A 21,082-nucleotide genomic window follows, 5' to 3' on the forward strand; every position below is an offset into this window, starting at 1 on the left:
GCAGCCATGACATCACTATGGAACTTAATATTCATCATCAAAGGGTTTTTAACCATTTTAAAAAGGTTGGCTACAAAAAGAAATTCGATGTTTGGGAACCACATGAATTGTCTGTGAAAAATTTAAATGACCGAATTAACATCTGCGATTCTTTGCTGAAACGAAATGAAATCGAACCATTTCTGAAGCTAATACGAGTAGTAACAAGAATTGAAAAGTGGATCAAATACGACAATAGTGTGCGAAATAGATGGTGGTCGCAAAGCCAGGATTAACACCTTAAAAGATTATGCTGAGTGTTTGGTGGGATTGAAAGGCATCATCCACTATGAGCTGCTCCAGTCTAGTCAAGGAATTCATTCTACATTTTACTGTCAACAACTGATGATATTAAAACAAGCAATCAAAAAAAAAATGGCCAGAACTGATCAACAGAAAGGGATTCGTCTTCCATCCGGACAACGCAAGACCACAGCTTGGCTGGGAAGTTTTGATACATTCACCATATAGCCCTGACCTTGCACCATCGGAGTACCATTTGTTTTGGGGAATGAAGAACTCCCTTAATGGAGTAGATTTGGCTTCAAGAGAATGCTGTGAAAATTACTTGTCGCAGTTTTACGCCGAGAAACCAGAAAAGTTTTACACTGATGGAATAATGTCTTTAGCGGAAAGATAGCAAAAAGTGGTCGACAAAAATGGTACATATTTGGTTCATTAAAGTTCATTATAAATATAAAAAAATAAGTTGAAGTTTGATTAGAAATGCGGAAAGACTTTTTCGACTCCTAATAGATAGAGCATACAGCAAACAGTCAGAATTTATGTACATAAATTATGCAATAAGCCTTTCCGTTTATCTCATTCTCATTTGCATTTAACAGTTTATTTATTGGAATACAAATATTTTTAGGAAGCAGAAATTAAAGACGTTAGGAAATTAAAGGTCATCCCACTTATAAATTAAAAGCTCCTTCTTTGCTGTGATTCATATCTGAATATCGCTAAGGTTTTACCATATCTAGATTGTCAGTTATTCGAACTAATGTCAATACACCTTTTTAAAAGATGGACCATATGTCGATGCATACATGACTGATCACCACTATCCAGATACTTGCGTATAAACTCGCTTCCAGCTTACTTAACCCACTGTTGCTTTGTCGCTTCTAAATACGGATTTCGCTTTATCAAATCAGTCCTTGTAGGTTTTGTAGGAAAACTCACTAAGGATCGTTTTATGATCAAAGAGAATGGAAATATCAATCGTATCCAGAAAATATGCCGATATTCGAAATATATATTGAACAACTGACAATCTATGCCTTTTATTGAGAGTTGCTTCATTTCGCTCTGTTTACTAACAGATAATTGAATTGTGCCTTTTCTAACCTTGACCGTCATTTGTTGCTATTATTTATTCTTTGTAATATAGAATACCCCAGTTATTTATCAATTAAAACAATATTATTAAAATTAATCTTTATACTCAATGATAAGATAAAATGTTTAAACAAAATGTTTGTGAGAATTCGTTAACACCCCGTAGGAAAAGTTACACAACTTGAACAATAGTATTTCCAAATTTTTATATTTTAAACACTAAAGAATGTTTTTAACATCAGAATTCACAATTCTGATAAAGACAATAAGTTTTCGAGGCTTTCACTCACTTTGTTTAAAGCACCGAAGTTATAATACGTTCACAGGTGTATATCTTATAGCTTAAAAGGCTATAAAATCATCGTTATCTGGATTTTGATTAGTAAGCTTGTATGGCAGCTATGTGCTAAGGGGGTTCGATCTTAACAATATGTTCGGAGATTGTAAAGTTACCTTAGACAAGAAGACTATTTTTTAAATATAAAAGATATTAAAGTCTTCCGTACAAATTTGATTCTGATCGTTCAGATCGTATGTCAGCTACATGCTACAGCGATCCGTTCTGAACAATTTCTTCGTAGGTTGCTTTGAACAATAAAATGTGCCCAATTTGAGGAGATACCTCGTAAAATGGAAAAGATCTTCATAAGGGGACATAATTTTTATCGGCCAGTTTGCATGACAGCTATATCCTATAGAATGGAAATGAACATGCGCCAAATTTCAGAGGGACATCTGAAAAACTGAGCGATTAGCTCGCGTATATAGAGACAGACTGCTGTTTATTCACATATACCCAGTTCAGGATATAACAAAGTAGAATTAATTAAAACTTATTTTCGAACTATTTTGTCGAATATTGGTTATAATTTTATCAAATCAAATTTTACCTGCAGGGCATCTACTTTTGTGGTTTGTGTACATTCAAACGTTTGTATGTATGTGCTGAATTGTTTTTCGCGTATCATCGAAACGTCTCCAATTAATTTTTGCTTGCGCTTTTCAGTTATTCAAACGTAGATACATATATAAATATGTAGATATGTATGTAAATATTTTGTATACATATGTTAAAAATAAACTCATTCACATTTGGTTCACTTATTCATCCAATTGGGTTCTACAAGCCAGCCCCACAGTGTAAATAATTGCGGATAGCAGAAGAATTCAGTTTGTGACGAGAGATTGCGCCGCCAAGTCAGTGTCAGCAAAAGTTTTCGTACTTCGCGTTCAACGATATTGAAATTAACACATACGCTCACTGACACACACACACATCCACACAAACAAATACGTACAATACGTAAGCAAAACATAACGCGTTGCCAATTAGCGGTGAAAAGTTAAGCAATGATTTTCATAGTGAGTGAAAAAGTTTAAAATTCGTGTGGAAAAAAAGTAAAATAAAAATAAAGCAAAATAAGCAAAAGCTATGAACGCCATGGGTATTTCAACAGATCCCACGCTGCTCGATGTGGAATTGCCAGCCACGCTTATTGAATCGCCGTCAGTGTCGACATTCCTGCCCGAGGAGGAGGCATCCACCTGTCCGCTGTTGTCCACCACAAATGGTACATCGACGCCGGTTACATTCTCACATCCGCTAACACCCTGTATCGACAATGACAGCACCGCCTCGGCCAACTTGTGTAATGATGAGGATGCAGATGCCAAGGTCGAGACAAGTTCATCGTCGGGCAGCAGCTCCGGAATTGGCATGGATGCGCCCGATACGGCGGCCACAACGTTGTTCCACAAGACACACGCCTACCAACATTTGCAGGTCAACAATGGCGGCGCAGTGCAGGTGAGGCTTCCAAAATCATACAACAAACTATCACCCAAAGTATACGAGTATTTTTTTTAAATAATTGGTGGGTGTAAGTTCTTGCAGAAGTGCTGGTGAGATGCATGTAATCATTTACTCCACATCTGTATGGTGTTTGGTTGTGTAAGTGGGTGGGTGTGCAAAATACCGTAATGGTGGTAATGTCAAATTGCTTTGACAGCACGTTGAGGCAGCAGCTATTGCTGAAAAACAACGTACGTGCCTACCTAAGCACAGGCAGATAACGGCACATAAACGTCATTGAAACTGTTTACACGCCAGGTGCACCATTTTTTATGCTTTTATTAATACTTTTCTTATTATTATTTCTTTTCTATTATTTCAATGTGTTACTATTTTCATATTATTTTTTATTAAAAATTTTTGACGTCAATGAAGTTTTGTGTTCTTCTCTAGCAAAATATTCGGATAAAATCCACAAATGCAATCCACATACTTATGCCGTAATTGACAGCAGAAATGAATTTTCTCTTCGCTTGTGTGTGTGTGTGTGTGTGTTTTCTTACAGTTGTTTGCAGCATGTTGCATATACATACAAGTATATGTATAACTGCACTTTCGTGAATCCATATGTTTGTCAATAAACACAACGCTAATAGAAACACCGCTATAGCTGAGTCTGTTTTTGTATTCGCTTGACCGTTAACAGGTGTTTCGCTAAATCTGAAACAACAAAGTCTTAAATAAAATTTGTTGCATGATGCCCACCGGAGAGAATACCAGAATATCCCAGAATATCTACAAGGTCCAATAAAAATAATTCTATTGTTTTAGCATTTTGAAGTTAGTACTGCTATGTTTAGTGACAATCACACAATTTCTAATATACATATTTGCTGAATTGTTTAAGTCCAATTACTCTCCAGTTTCGCAACAGCACAAGTTATGTCCGATTTCTTTACTTAATGCACCCAACATTTCCGAAGCAGGCGTCTTATATCATTGCTTCTTGTCTCACAAATTCGGCGGAGTTAAACCGCGCGATCTGGAGGCCACGACACCGGCACATAACGCAAAATAATGCACCAACGACACCATCTTGAAGGTCATGATACATGATCATTAATCAATAGCGCCTTCGGTTCGCTTTGAACTATTAATTAATTCTCTATATACGCCTTCTCTTTATAAGGCGATTTAATGCAATAGATCTTTTACTTAATCTAGGCATAATTAAGAGCAACAATAAAAGGCTTTGCAAAGTAGTTAAAATAATTGTTTTTGACGATTTTCATATTGTATATTCTTATCGATAGAATCCATTCACAAAGTATGATCCTTGATGAGATGACAGATAATGAAAACTGCTAAACAAAAACGGTTTGGGATATCAATGAAATTCTTTATTTCTGTAAAAATAAGTTCGATGCCATTATGTGTGGAGCTCGATTACTTTGCATGACCACCACGGGCACGCTTGCAGAAGTCTAGACGCTGAACCTAATTTTCAACAGTTTTGAAGCATAAATAGGCCGATACTGCTGCAAATTCACGTTCGATATTCATACGAGATACTCGTAATACGTTCACAAAACTTGGTTTTCAAAAATATACTTGTTGTCTTGATCATCATGGAAGTAGTACGGCTCAATGACGCCACTGGCCCCTAAATCGCACCAAACCGTAATTTTTTCGGGTTGCAATGGTAACTCATGGAGTACGTGTGAATTGCTGGCTGACCAATAACGCATATTTTGCTTATTGACGAAGCCAATCAGCCAGAAATGAGCCACATCGCTGAAGAAGATTTTTCGATAAAAATTCGCATCATTTTCAAGTTGTTGCTCAGCCCATTCACGAACATACGACGATTCTGCCCAACGCTTGAGAACGGCATGGGAGAGACTGATTTGTGTCTTCCTCAATTGATGGGCTTTGGGCACCGGAATATATTGTACAGTGCCTGTGGATTTAAAAGTTTCCACTAGAAGTTCCATTATTGATCTGATAGGACTTTGCGTCTTAAAGTTGAGGCCACTGACTCCGAAATTCCATTGTAAATTTTAATCATTTCGACTTGTTGTTGGATCGTATATCTTTAAATGATCAAATGGCAAACATTACTGAAAAGAAATACCAAAATAACAGAAAAGAATGCATCGTTTGCAGTCCCTATCGGTCTACTTTTGTGTCGTTCCTATTGAAAAACCCGTTGGTATACGAGAGTGGAGTAGTGTCGACCCGATTTTATCTTTTAACTATTATCATCTCACTTACTAAAAATGTCTCCTGTGTTTCATACCTCACTTACAATCACCATTTAGACACAAAGCCGTACTGTTATGAGTAATACACGCTATGCCGATATGTGCAGCATAGAGTCACCCGGAAGTTCGAAAATCTTTATATTAGGTATACGGGGCTTAGGGATGTATTGACTCGATTCAAACCATGCTTGATGTACAGAAATACTAATGTCAGGAAAGAATTCTCTGTGAGTTTCAATTCTATATCACATACATTAACCGGTTTTTTCGATCAAAAGTCACCAATAGATACTGCAGTCCACATTTCCGGTATTTGGGGGCTTGAACACCTAATCATCCAAAAGGCGATAATGCGTACATTGTCCAGTTTTTGCCACTGCTCCCATAAATCTCTCTCATACCATCTCGGTGGTAAAATTTAACGTTTCAGTCGTATTTACTTATTGATTTATTGAGCTTTTAGTTGTTTTTAACAGTACCGTTATATGGAGATTGCCCAAGGTTATCATCCGATTTCATCCATTTTCACACTATCGCTGGAATTCTTATAATATTTAAGCTGGGTAAATTAGCCTGTTGTAGCTTTAGTGGCTTAAAATATATCTACATTAAACTTATTAGAGGACGGGGCTACTTCCCTTTTTCAAAATTTTTGTCCACAGGGGTCCTTTGCTACTGCGATCCCCTGTATCAATTAAGAATTTATGTCTATATATGGTGTTTAGTTCCATTATAAGTTTTTGGTTATGGGCGTTTTGTGGGCGTGACTGTGGTCCGATTATGACTAACTACGAACTCATATTGTTTTTGTACTATGGAATCCGCATAACAAGTTTAATCAAGATATCTCAATTTTTACTTAACTTACAGCTTGCACCTACTGACAGACGGACAACCCTATAACTATTTCGATTAGGTTTAGCTAATACAAACAACCGTTTGATGAACAAAACTATTATACTCTGTAGTAACATGTTACAAGAGTATAAGAAGAAGTGTTCAAATAAAGGGAGAATATAAACGATTTTTATACCCTGAACAGGGTATATTAAGTTTGTCACGAAGTTTGTAACACCCAGAAGGAAGCGTCGCAGACCCTATAAAGTATATATATAAATGATCAGTATGTTGAGCTGAGTCGATTTAGCCATGTCCGTCTATCTGTTTGTCCATCTGTCCGTCCATCTGTCCCTCTGCCTGTATATATACGAACTAGTCCCTCAGTTTTTAAGATATCGTTTTGAAAATTTGCATACGTCATTTTCTCTTCAAGAAGCTGCTCACTTGTCGGATCTGCCGATATCGGACCACTATAACATATACATAGCAGCCATACAAACTGAACGATCGGAATCAAGTTCTTTTATGGAAAACTTTCACATTTGACAAGATGTATTCACGAAATTTGGTATAGATTATTTTCTAAGGCAACAATGTAATTTTCGAGAAAATTGTTCAAATCAGTTAACTATAGCATATAGCTGCCATACAAACTGAATGATCAGAATCAAATGCTTGCATGGGAAATTTCCTTATTTGACGATATATCTTCACGAAATTTGGTATGAGTTATTGTTCACAGAAATAATGTAATATCGAAAGAAATTGTTCAGATCGGCTTAGTATAGCATATAGCTGCCATACAAACTGAACGATCGGAATCAAGGGCTTGTATGGAAAACTTTCGAATTTGACGTAGTATCTTCACGAAATTTTATATGGATTACTGCTTAAGGTAATAATATAATATCCGAAAAAATTGTTCAGATCGGATTACTATAGCATATAGCTTCCGAATAAACTGACCACATAGTAACTACAAGATATGCAACTGTGAAGGGTATATTAGCTTCGGTGCAGCCGAAGTTAAAATTTTTCTTGTTCGTTGATCATTTTCTCACTTACATGCTCAATTTATTTACGAATTGCATCTTTCGTAATTTGTTTTTGTGCTGATTATAAAGGGTGATTTTTTAAGAGCTTGATAACTTTTTTTTAAAAAAAAAAACGCATAAAATTTGCAAAATCTCATCGGTTCTTTATTTGAAACGTTAGATTGGTTCATGACATTTACTTTTTGAAGATAATTTCATTTAAATGTTGACCGCGGCTGCGTCTTAGGTGGTCCATTCGGAAAGTCCAATTTTGGGCAACTTTTTCGAGCATTTCGGCCGGAATAGCCCGAATTTCTTCGGAAATGTTGTCTTCCAAAGCTGGAATAGTTGCTGGCTTATTTCTGTAGACTTTAGACTTGACGTAGCCCCACAAAAAATAGTCTAAAGGCGTTAAATCGCATGATCTTGGTGGCCAACTTACGGGTCCATCGGGTCCGAAGTTTTCCCTCAAAATGGCCATAGAATCGCGAGCTGTGTGGCATGTAGCGCCATCTTGTTGAAACCACATGTCAACCAAGTTCAGTTCTTCCATTTTTGGCAACAAAAAGTTTGTTAGCATCGAACGATAGCGATCGCCATTCACCGTAACGTTGCGTCCAACAGCATCTTTGAAAAAATACGGTCCAATGATTCCACCAGCGTACAAACCACACCAAACAGTGCATTTTTCGGGATGCATGGGCAGTTCTTGAACGGCTTCTGGTTGCTCTTCACCCCAAATGCGGCAATTTTGCTTATTTACGTAGCCATTCAACCAGAAATGAGCCTCATCGCTGAACAAAATTTGTCGATAAAACACATTTCGAACCGAACACTGATTTTGGCAATAAAATTCAATGATTTGCAAGCGTTGCTCGTTAGTAAATCTATTCATGATGAAATGTCAAAGCATACTGAGCATCTTTCTCTTTGACACCATGTCTGAAATCCCACGTGATCTGTCAAATACTAATGCATGAAAATCCTAACCTCAAAAAAATCACCCGTTACTAATCGGTCAAGCAGCAAATTAACATTTAGTCATTGGAAACGATATTACAGAGCTTTGGTAACTATGTAGAAGCTTTCATGAGCTTTAAGTGCTAATATCCTATGCGAAAGCTAACTTTTCATAATCACTTGATCAAGAAAGTGTGTTAATTGAGAAATGATAAATGCATCGTGTTTGAGCGAAATATATCTGTCAAACGTATGTGTGTATGCGTGACTTTACACTGCGACAGCAAATTAAAGTAGTTACTGTTAATCATGCATTTGTTCACTTAATGGAAAATTTGCAGTTATCGGTGATACATATTTATTTGATACATGTAGATATTCCGCTCTAGTTTTCCTAAGGTTATTTATGCATTATTTGCTGACTTCTGGGTTTTTACAACCATATAAAAAATAACAGTGCTGTGAGAATGCGTCCACGTACATATATATATGTACATACATATGTTTGTATGTTCATATAAATATACATACATATTAAAATTCCGAGAAGAAATGCTGCATGCCGATGAGCAACTCTATGTGCCCGCGTGACTCCACAATTAATATCGTGAGCCCCAGCTAATATGTCATAATAGCACGCAAGTAACTTGGGTTTCAACATAATAATATAATATTTTGTTATTGCATATTTTATTCACTTTTTTAAATACATATGCATATACTTATGTACACACATACATGAAGTTGCAGTAGACGTTAGTATTGACCATCGCGAGCACTCAGTTCGGGGTTAAGATTAACGATACAAAAGTCAAACATTTCACTGTTTGCACTTTAATTTGTTGAGTGAAATCGAAAAGTGTAAATAATTTAAACAATTAAGTAACGAAATTGTAAATAAATAAATATCAGTTAAACTACGCAACGGCATGTCTAGTATTTTTGCACAAAAGCTTTATTAACTGAAAAACAAATTAGGAGCGTATTAAACCATAATTGAGACTCGGAAATTGAGTACGTGTTGTCGCTCACGAACAGTGAGGCACTTGCTTAATTTCGTTTTTATTGCATATTTGAAACGGTTTTGGCTAAAAGCAAACACGTCATTGCTTAGGCGAAAAAGTCAAGAGCTTTTCAATTTTTTTTCTTCTCGAAGGTTCGAAATAATATCAGGAAGACATTCATTCCGGTTATACTACTGTGATCAAATTGAAAGGTGAATATTGTCTAACTCCTTCAAAGTAATCCCCTCCCGCTGCAATACATTTATGCCAACGAATTTTCTAGTCATCATAGTACTTGGAAAAATCCTCCGTCGTGATGGCCAGCAGAACCTTCTTCGACTCTGCACTTATATCCTCAAATGAGTCAAAATGGTGTCCTCGTTAACTTTGGCTGTATCGAATTTATCTTGACTTTGCTTGGTCAGTTTTAATGAAAGCTATATACTATAGTTGTGCGATCCCAATAATTTTGTCGGAGATTCTACCGTTAACTTGGATTATTGCCAAATTTCGTTACATTGTCAAAAAAAAAAGTTTTCTATACACTGACTTGAGTTGGATCGTTCGGGATATACGGTATCTATATATCTATCGGTGGTTCCCTGAAATAATCAGTTTCACGCCAAGCATTTATACACATATATACTTTATAGGGTCTCGGCCGTTTCCTTTTAAGTGTTAGAAGCATCGTTGGAATTTTAATTTGCATATCAGTATACAAAAAACTGTGTGGAACCATATGAATAAAAAATGTCTATAGACGGAAGACACGTCAAACATCGGCTCGGACCACTACCTCGTTGCATAGAAGATACGCACCCGCCTTTGTCCGAGAGCTGCAATCAGAGAAGACACTCGAAAGACTTTCTACAAGACTTGCACTCTGAGAGCACTCATCTGCAACTCGATATAAGGGAACTGTGGGAGCAGTTGGTACGATGTGTCGCAGTGGAGAGAAAGCAGACCTCTCATTTCAAAACCGGAGCATACTCTTGTTGAAATCCTAGAGATGATCTAGTGACTGATGCCCAGAGCATACTGAAATTACGGCGGGAACACTTCTCCAGCCTGCTGAATGAATGCATAACACCAAAAGATGGTGAACTCCATTCCCCATTCGATGACGATGGAGCGGACGTTCCATTGCCGATCATGAAGAAGTTCGAATAGCAATTACCCGTTTGAAGTACAACAAAGCGGCGGGGGCCGCATGTCTGACGATTGGAATTTAACAAACTTGTTGGACCTTATCAGTGTGGCTTCAGATCTGGAAAATCAATAACTAGCCAGATATTCACCGTGCGCCAAATCTTTGAAAAGATGATCGACACATATCACCTCTCGATTTTAAAGCTGCACGAGGGGGAGCTATCTTTATGCCGCAGTGTCTAAATTTGGTATCGCCGCAAAAATACAAGTAATGTGGCTGTGCACACGAACGTTGAGCAACCAAAAGCTCCATCATGGTTCGGGAAGGACCTCTCCGACCCGTTCGATATCAAAGGAGGTTTCAGACAAGACGACTCTCTTTTGTGTGACTCTTTCAACCTATTTGTGGAGAAAATAATTCCAACTGCAGAACTAAACCGAGAAGGGACAATCTTCTATAAGAGTATACAGCTGCTGAAGTATGTTGATGATATTGATATCATTGACCTTAACAACCGCGCAGTTAGTTCTGCTTTCTCTAGACTGGATAAGGAAGCGAAGCAAATGGGTCCGGTGGAAATAGAAGAAGAGGAAGACCTCCACTCCGTTGCAAAAACCAGGTGGAGAAGGACCTGGCTGCCCTTGGAGTCTCCAATTGGCACCAAATAGCGAAAAGGAATGACAGGCACGCTGATATTAGAAGGAAATTCTCTCCGAATTTCATTAAGAATCTTACATATTGACCGATAGCTGTGGTAAACTATATATTCAACCGAAAGTTCGAAAAAATTTATATTAGATATATGGGGGTTAGACTCAAAACTTTTTCAACTCGAGGAATCAACCTTAATATGGATATGGATAATGAATAATGAATAAGAAAAAACTAAATTATTTGAAAATCAGAATACATACATATGTTGAAGAATCGCTCAATTTGTACTTCAGCTATATGCTACAGTGGTCCGATCTGGAAAATTTATACCGTGATTGTAGATTTGACCACTTACCTTCATTAAACCTGGAACTAGTATTAACGTGATACGTATCTATACGATAAAAATCGTATCTAGTTAAGGTTTCCTGACTTATTAATAGAAATATGTATATAATTAATTTAGTCTTTCGACAAATTTTAAAAATCTCATAAATTCTTCTACCCCACTAGGATTCAAATGGCACGAACGGCACACTCTCGAAGGACACACCCTCGTTCGTTTCATGGAATTGGCCCCTGATCCGTAAATGCACATTTTTTGTCTTCATGTCCAGCTTGTTAGCTATGTGTGCCGTAGTGGTGGCCATGATTGTTACCCTACCAAAGACCTGTAACCCAAAGTGAGTATAGACTACTAACAAATATTTATAAATAAAAAAATTAAATATATATTTTTCCAATCCACAGAACAGCTTGGTATCGCGGGAGCGTTTTTTATGAGATCTTTCCCGCCAGTTTCCAAGACTCAAACGATGACGGGATTGGTGATCTGCGCGGCATTGCACAGCGTGCTGACTATTTGGCATCACTTGGCGTGGCTGCTGTGCGTCTAAACTCGATATTCCAATCAGCTCACTACCCCGATGACTTTGCGCATCCAACGTCGCTGCTTCAGGTGGCCAATGCCTTGGGTACAGTACAAGATTTGTATCGGTTGAAGGCAACACTACACGAGCGTAACATTTCCCTGTTGCTTGATCTGCCGATTAGCGGTTTTATTAAAAGATTGGATGAAGCCAAAACGACCAAGCCTACAATAGTTGGGGCACTTTCAACGCATTCAAATAATGAATCCGGAAGCACTGAATCAACTGTCACTACAACCAATGGGACTATCCAAACTTTACCACAATTATCGATCCCCTCTGTTGATAATGTCGTCAGTGATGCTCTACTGAAATGGGTGCATCTGGGTGTGGATGGTTTTTATCTTAAAGGTTTAGAAAATTTTGTCGATGACGATCATCTGCTAGCCAATTTGAATGTGTGGAAAGAGATTGTCGGTCCCGATCGCATACTTATCATTAATGAAGCACTAATTCAAGAGTTGCATCCCACACTGCGTCCACTGGCACTACAACACATCGATTTAGTCGATGTGCACTTGGACGTTTCGAACGGCACTAGACATTTAGAGCATCATATCAATAGACTTCTTAATGGTCCACTCGCACCTGTCGAAGTGGGTCCATGGTTGCATTGGTCTATCGGTGGCGTGGATCAACAACGCTTCACACGTTATGGACAAAGCAAGAATATAACTTTGGCTGCGACTGTCATGCAACTCATGCTACCGGGCACTCCCAACATTTTCTACGGTGATGAAATCGCATTGGAAGCCATCACCGATACGCAGAATGAACATAATGAGACTAAACATCTACATCATCTCACCACTATGGAATGGTTGAATAGCACAAGACAGTTTACGAATCGTGAAACTTTGCCTTGGCTACCACACACAGCGCAATTTAGTCAAGAAAATTTCCAAACAGTCACGAAAATGATCGAATTACGTAATCGTTCGCCGTCATTGTATAAGAACGCCATTTGCAAGCCGGAAAGCACACTATCCAACACAGAGTTACGTAGTAGCAACGATGATATTTTAGTTGTGGAACGCGTCTATCCGCGTCGCAACTCATTTGTTTCGGTATCGAATTTCGGTCAGAAGCGTGTCTCCATGGATATGACAGCCATGTATTTTAGTGGCGTAAAAATGCTGGACGAAGAACAGAGCGAGAAGATTTACTTTTCCAACTTCGAGATTGGTCCGTGGGAAACAATTGTTGTTAAACTAGATAAATAAGTGTGAAGACGTAACGAAGCTGAACGCTTCGGAGTTACGGTGTAATTATGTACTTACGTTTGTTTGTATATTTTTATAGATATAGCGGCCAAAAACTTGCTCATAAAGCGGTAAATAAATATGTGAGTTTTAAGATTGGAGGAAACAGTTTTATGTTCTTAATTAAGCCCTAAGTAAGTAAGGAGCTACTTATTGCGATTTGACGCGCGAACGGTAGGTTTTAATTGCACCTTGTAGGAGATATTATTTTAGATTCAGTAAGCTGGCCAGAGTTGTCATGTAGACCAATAAGACTTAATTGGTTAATTGGCCACGAAGCTACTGTCTACATGTATGAATAGTTAATAAAGAGTAGAGGTTGTCACAGGAAATATTAAAACAAGATGAGCCCTTACCTCTCCAACTTTGAATCTAAAATGCCGTTCAAAAATCCATGTAAATAAGATGAACAAACAGGGTGCTAACCATTTCTTTGTTTATTTCTCTAATTTATTTTCCTCTTTACCTTATGGCTTCAGTTTGATGAAAACATCCGTTTCTTCCGCTAAAAGGAATTGAAGGGTCCTCGTCGATGTCTTGTTGTGTATGTCGGATTGACACAAGATGCGACGTGACTCTGCAATACGAACCAGAGTATGGAATGGGTTCATCGTCATTAGATTTTCAAAAAAAAAAGTAAGACTTTGTTCATATTTTTTAAATTCTTAATTTATTCTTCAAAATCTACGTCGTTCCCCTCAAAGTAATCCACCATGACACTAATACACTTGTGCCAACGTTTTTTCCAATCCTCGAAACAGTTGTTGACGTCAATTTCCAGATTAGTCTTCAATGCGCGTAGCGATTCAAGTTTAATGTCTTCACTTGGCTCAAAATGGCTTCCGCGGAGCTGTCGTTTGAGTTTTGATGCATAGTCAGTAGTCACACGGAGCTAAATCAGCTGTAGTTGCGGCACCATATTGGTTGAAAACTTGGCGAAAACTCACGAAGAATTAAATATAGTACATTATCGTGATGTCGGCCCATAATATTCAAATAGTATTCCTTGTTTACAGTTTGGTCGGTCGAAAAATCGAGTGCACCGGTGCACGTGGTTTTTTGGCTTCGGCTCACCTTTGCCAGAATAGTCGGCTGATTGAACATCTGATCCTGAATCGTAAACATAGATCCAAGACTCGTCGCCAGTAATATTAGGTTTCATGACATTCTAGTAGTCGGAAAGCATTGTTTCACAGACGTTAATGCGACGCTATTTTTCAAAAAATTCAGTGATTTTGGAACCAATCTTGCTTTCACGTTTTTCAGACTCAAATTATCTTTCAAAATTGTTTCTACTAATCCTTTAATTAAATCAACAATGCCAGTAAGATGACTGTTAATCGTTGATTCTCAATTCAACCAATTTCTTTATTTTATTAATATGTTGATCATCAGTTGATGTTGATAACGGTTCCAGACATGGTTCATCACCAACGCGTTCTGAACCCTCTTTGAATAATTTGCATCAATCTAAAACACTTGCGCGACAAACTATTATCACGGAAAGCCTTTTCCAACATTCTGAACGTTTCGGTACCAGAAATTTGATTTCACACCAAAATTTTGTGGAATTTCTTTGATGAATAGTTTTAGCCAAACATTTTTCGATACCCTCCAAATTTCTGTGGAGTATCTGGCGAGCCGTGTTCTCCAATGGTCTGGTCTTCCAGACGGCTAATCATGTGCTGATATGAAAACTGGAATATTATTTTTAAGCCACTTCTGAATGGTGTTTGCCTTGTGTGCTAGAGCAGAGTTTTGCTGGAAGATCCAATGTTCTCCATCAAAACTTAAGCTTTTAAAACATACGGCTGGTACACTTTTGTCCTAATTTTAATCTCTTTTTCACAGAAGCGAAGAGGCATAAGACATTCACAGGAGACTTCCTACCAAACCTTTACCGCAGCTGAGCACGTTGAATACTTGGAATAAAATTTTGGTCGTAGATTTTGTCCGATGACCGATTAACCAACAGTAGGCTTATTTCTGTAGACATGATCCCGAATAAGTTTTGACATTGATCTGGTCTTTATATCTATTTCTCTTAACATAATTTGCTAAAGGGGATTTCGAAAGTTCGCGAATAGCTTTTACAGCTGAATTGGTTCGAATCAAGCGACATAAACGCGTGCCACAGATTAAGCTTTCTGGAGTAAAAGTAATAACCTTCAAAAGTCACCATAAATTACTTAAAGAGCCCGAAATGCAAAAACAGTTAGAAACTTTTCGTAAATACATGCATGCATATAAATTTATTTTTATGGGTATTTTGGCAAAATGTCCGCCTTTTATCATCGACTTCGTAAACTTAATTAAGCATCTATTGATTTCGGTAAGTCCTAGTATTTATATTGGTTGATCACACAAAACTTAGTCTAGTATTTAGCCTCCTTTACTTATTCTCCATATTTAATAAAACTTTTTGTTAATTTTAAGCTTTGATTTGGCTTGAATTTTACTTAGAAGTACTCGTCTGTATGGTAAGTATGAATGTTGATATTTAAAGCAGTCAAAGTTCGCAAGGCAGCCACCTCGAGAACTGCCACAAGAGAGCTCATTTGCCTGCAGCCTAAACAGCGCAATCAGCTTTAGAAGCGACTGCGTTGCGCACTGCGACGATATTCTATACTAATATCATTATTAATAATTAAATTAACACACACATGTTTTATAATCGTTTAGTTTCAGTAATAAATAACTTGAAATGCTTAAGTGTAGGTTCTCTTCGTCGCTCTCTTGGTCACCCGCTCTATACTAATCACTACTAATTCAATATTAAAATCGCTTAATTATTTTATATCGTTAATTAATTCACACATTCTTTTACATACACATTTACTCATCATCATCTTCATCGCCATCATCCTCGTCGTCATCAATGTCATCTTCATCGATTTCTTCGTCTTCCTCATTATCATTTTCATCAGTGCTATCGCTTCGTTTCAAATTTTTCCCAACACTTTTGGTTGGCGCCCTTTTCTGTAACGGCTTTTTGGTGGCTTTTTTGGTTTTCGATGCGGCTGCTTCGCCGTAGTCCAACTCATCTTCATCTTCGGTGTCCAATTCATCGTCATCTTCTTCGTTACCGTCATTATCGAGTGCACCATCATCATCACTATCGTCGCCATCATTGTCTTTTCGTTTGTTCAACTTCTGTTTTTCGTTATTTTTCGTTTGTTCTTTGACTAATTTGTTTAGTTCAGCGGTGTCCATAATTTTAACGCGTCGATTATTCGGATCCAAACATTTTACTTTGATGCTTACAAAGTCAGACAAACGTTTGTCATCCCAGCTTGAATACTGTAAAATAAAGCACAGTTTAATAAATTTAAAGTTTCAGAGATAAACTTAAGAAATAGATAATTAGTTAGAAACGTAATGATAATACCTTAAATCTGTAAATAAACATGTATTCCTCAGGTAAATAAAGTCATGAATCGAGAATAATTCAGCAACAAGACAGGCTTCAGAGTTATCCAAGCGTTTTTTTTTTTATACAGCCTAAATGTTCGAAAACAGATTTGAGAGGGAGGCTTATATTGACACCTGTACCTGAAGACAGTCCAACTTATTTACTTTTAAAAAATCTGAGTGGTCTAATCCCCTGTGTTCCTCCAAGGGAATGATACATTGAAGCTTCTGAAATAATAAGCGTATCTTTGGACGTAAATGAACCAATCACAATACAGTACCTTCAAATTATAGCAGAGGAATAGGTGACCGAAACCATTGGGTGACGAATTAATACTCATAAGTAGGGAATCAAAGAACATGGGTTTAGCTAATTATTTTTTATAAGATGATGACAGAGCTGTGACTGATCCAATAAACTCCGAAGGTACACAAATTATATTAAATTTACATGTATTTTAATACATATGCTTATTATGCACTTCGAAATATGCTCCTGATGGAATTTCCATACACTACTTATATGTAAATCTCCATAGAGTATATATAGCATTCAGTGCTACAGTGCCTTCAACGAATTTTCATTTATTCAGCTTCGACCCAGTTTTGTAGCCTGATACGCTAAATTGTTGAATAGTTTCCACGTCTTATTCATAAACTCACATCTCATTATGAGTAGTGATGTGTAAAATGAATATAGGGTTCTCAGCTATATGTAGATTGTGAAGCATTTCTTTTGCGATCTCTACTCGACGTTTTTGCAAATGGTTGAAATATTTTGGTTCGACTCTAATTACATTAACATGTTTCAAGCCCGAAACATTAACCAAAATGTCTTGCATCCACTCATAGAAGATGTTGAGATACTCCGCTATCTCTCTGATGGTAATGCTTGAAAATCGTAATACCTTTTTGCCAGACAAACTTTTCGCGTTGAAAGCAAAGAGCTTTGGTCATACAATTTGGTCAGACTTTTTAAACTGATTTCCTGACTTTATTAATGTCATCTAGCACTCTAATATATTGGTTTTAATTGAAAGAAGAAAATACATTAATTTCTGTACCGCTGTACCGACACATATGAATATGTTATGGTAGTGCGGTCCGAACAATTTTATCGAAGATTGTAGTGTTACCTTGGAAAGCATGGAAGTTTTCACAGATTTCAAGCGTAATCTTTAGTAGAAAGTATGAACAAATTAACATAATTTTTGCTAATGAAAAAGTAAACTATATTTCGACACTTTTTTCAAGCTAGTCTTGAAATGCATATTTAGTTTTTGGCTCCAAATACTACCACGATATGTACGGACCACTGTGAAATACAAGACCCCGATCTCAGCATACACTTAAAGTAACAAAAAAAAAAAAAAATAATATTTATTAATATCTCTACATAACCCCTACATATCCCTCTTTAGCTTAAAATTAGCGTAGAGATTATATTCATTTACTCACCACTGAGCTGGATGTGAAGAGAAGCTCCTCCGGTGCGGTCTTCACACGTATATATTTCTGCAACAAGTTATTATCATCCTTTCGCCATAAACATAAACGATTATTTTTGGAATAATCTTCATTCAAATCGCGTTTGTAAAGTAGCAACTCAAGCGAATGTTGTCCGCCGGCTGCTGAAGAGCCTGCCGTTGCACCAGTCGTTGCGGATGTGCTAGTTTTTTCCGTGAATTGCTTTTTGGGTGGCAAATTATTAGCTGCTGCTGCTGAACCACTACCACCACCACCACCACCCTTCTTTGCAGTTACCGCCACGTTTGCGGTGCCAGTCGTTGCTTGCGCCTCATAATCCTCATAATCGTCCAGCTCATCATCACTCAACTCCTCATTCAGCACAGCATCTTCATCCTCATCGATATCATCATCATTGTCCTCATCATCATCATCATCACTTTCTTCGTATGCAGCACTGGGCGCTTTTCGTTTAGCCACCACTGTTTGTTGCTTACCACCACCCACATTTGTAGCGCCTTTACGCTTTCGACCACGTTTGGCATTGCCGCCACCACTGATGCTGCTTGCACCACCGCCGCCAGCTGCTGCGGCAGCAACACGACTTTGCTTTTGCTTTTTGCCATTTTTATTGGCCGATGATGAGGCGGCCGGACGCCAATCCTCCTCAGAGTCATCATCATCCTCACTGTAATCCTCCTCGGAGTCCTCGAAAGTGGTGGTCACTAGTTCTGTCCGACTACGCATTTTACGTTTGTTCAAGTTGTGCTGCGGAGCTTGTTGAAAAGATGCTTTGTTTTTTTTTTTTTGTTTTTTGCGTTTGTTGGCTGATAGCAGATACCGTTAGTATTGGAAATGTGTCAAGGAGTGGGGGCGTTGTGCAGAATTCGCAAATTTTCTATTAAATACCAGCAATGTATATTGTTGAGTTACGCTTATGTTAATGCAAATTTCCACTTTTCACTTTATTCGACTGAAGATTAATCTTCTCACATATTTCTTAATACACAAATATTTTCTTACAAATTTTTAATTGCAAAATAATCCGTTTTCTTTTCGTTTCGTCTACAATTTATCGCATCAACACTTCGGCTCGCCGTGAGAATCGTATTTACGTTATTATTTTTTCTATGCAGTTCCTTTTCCTGCCACGGCCGTACTCTCTTAGTTGTGCTCAGTGACTGAGTACTAAAGAGTTTTCTACATACCGTTATGCAGGCAGAAATTTTACTTATTTCTATTGCTATTTGTCATGTTGTTTCACCTCGAGAAACAAGAGATCTAAAATCGTATGGTCTTTGTACTAAGCAACCAAAAGTTAGCATACATGTGATTGTTCGCGTATGTAAATTTTACATGCAAATATTCCACGAAATACCATTCTCCGTGCTCATAGCATCCTTGTAAACGTACATCTCCCAATTTCTGTTTAGGGGATGAAATATATATGTAAGTGCAAAAAGTCAGTCTAAATGTAGAACATTTCTGGAAAAGCATATTTTGTGGTGAAAAGCTTTACATGTAAGAACTTAAAAAGCTCTCCGTTTACACTACACACCATGAAAAGCTTATTAACCAACTATTTCCTTCATTTCTTCTTTACATACATTTTCAAGTTCCTTCCCAGCGGAAATACTCGACTAGAAGTGCCTTTGTAACCACAGTGAGGCGTTGAAAAGTTCTGCAAGCTGATAAATGTATTGATGCTTGGTCTCTACTAGGTACAATGAAAGGAGAACGTTCCGAGGATCAAGCTCCTACAGAACTTTGAAATCTGAACACTTTTGCGTACTGCATGTCTTTCAAAGTGTATTGATGATTTTTAAGAATTTTGAAGGTTCATCAAGTAAAACTCACCGTGCCTTTGGCTTTACAAATAAAATCTTACCCTTTGTGACTGTTCCGCATAGTTTCTTGAGCTGCATGAAATTTTCAACTTGACTTTTTGAATGCCCCCTAGTGATGCCATCTAGGTATATGTCGACTGGTGCGTTAGAATCTGCTATCTTTACCGATTGTCCATTGAAGTGAAGTTATTGCGTTTTAAGTGTGTATGTTTGTGTTGTCGGTGCGAAAAAGAGCTTCGAACAAAAAGGCAACATTAAATTTTGTTTTAAACTTGGTAAAACTTTTACCGAAAGGTTTCAATTGATGAAACAAGTTTATGGCGATGATTGCCTATCCCGTAGCAGAGTGCAGTGGTTTCAACGTTTTCAAAGTGGTCATGAGGACATAAATGACGATCAATATGTGGGCCAATCAAAGTCCGTTATCACCAGAAATTCCATCGAAACTGTACCCTGCTACGTGAATACATCAAAAATCAGCCGAAATCATCATTGAAATTCATGGAAATTAACCACTCCCCGTATTCACCTGAAATGGCACCATGAGACTTCTTCCTTTTCGGAAAAATGCATTTAGCTATGAAAGGAAAAAGTTATGCAGACGTAGAGGCCATTCAAAAGGCTTGTACCGGCATATTGGCGGCCATACCGGCCAACGAGCTAAAACACTCGTTCGACATGTTTTTGGACCGTGCAAAAAGCTGTATTGAAGCAAAAGGATACTATTTTGAAGAAAATAAACTGATTTAGCTGAAAAAAACTATTTGTTCTGTTGTTTTTTTAAAGTCCTGTTTACTTTGGAATGTTCCTTGTATACTGGAAAATGAAATAATCAGATGGCAATTAAAATTGCGGTATATGTAAGCACTGTTTCGATTACCCAGGTATCTAAAATGACCATTTGAAACCATCTAAATTAGGCTGGACACAAAAAAGACTGATGTTCAGGAAGATTTTACTAAAAGTTCAGAGATATTGGAAGATAATCATCTACTATTAGGTGCACCAAATTCGAAGCTATACCGTAAACTATTGGAGAGTTCGAAGGCTTCCTTTCCCTCAGAAGTGGTCTGCTTAGACCAATA

General features: G+C 37.6%; 2 protein-coding genes across 2 annotated transcripts; one reads left to right on the plus strand and one right to left on the minus strand.

Annotated features, from left to right (window-relative positions):
- The first annotated feature begins 2,523 nt into the window (after window positions 1–2,523).
- On the plus strand, window positions 2,524–13,378 carry LOC105223768 (alpha-amylase 3). Its single transcript, XM_011201599.4, has 3 exons — window positions 2,524–3,190; window positions 11,595–11,764; window positions 11,832–13,378. The coding sequence occupies exons 1-3, from the start codon at window positions 2,816–2,818 to the stop codon at window positions 13,231–13,233; spliced, it is 1,947 nt and encodes a 648-aa protein (XP_011199901.2). The 5' UTR covers window positions 2,524–2,815; the 3' UTR covers window positions 13,234–13,378.
- Window positions 13,379–15,492: 2,114 nt separating this feature from the next.
- LOC105223767 (MATH and LRR domain-containing protein PFE0570w) lies at window positions 15,493–19,523 on the minus strand. The gene is made up of 2 exons (XM_011201597.4): window positions 18,142–19,523; window positions 15,493–16,572 (listed from the first exon to the last, which is right to left on the minus strand). Exons 1-2 carry the CDS (start codon window positions 18,895–18,897, stop codon window positions 16,108–16,110), a joined length of 1,221 nt encoding a protein of 406 aa, XP_011199899.2. The 5' UTR covers window positions 18,898–19,523; the 3' UTR covers window positions 15,493–16,107.
- Window positions 19,524–21,082: the final 1,559 nt, after the last annotated feature.

This window comes from Bactrocera dorsalis, chromosome 1 (genome assembly GCF_023373825.1).
Source record: "Bactrocera dorsalis isolate Fly_Bdor chromosome 1, ASM2337382v1, whole genome shotgun sequence".
NCBI lineage: Eukaryota > Metazoa > Arthropoda > Insecta > Diptera > Tephritidae > Bactrocera > Bactrocera dorsalis.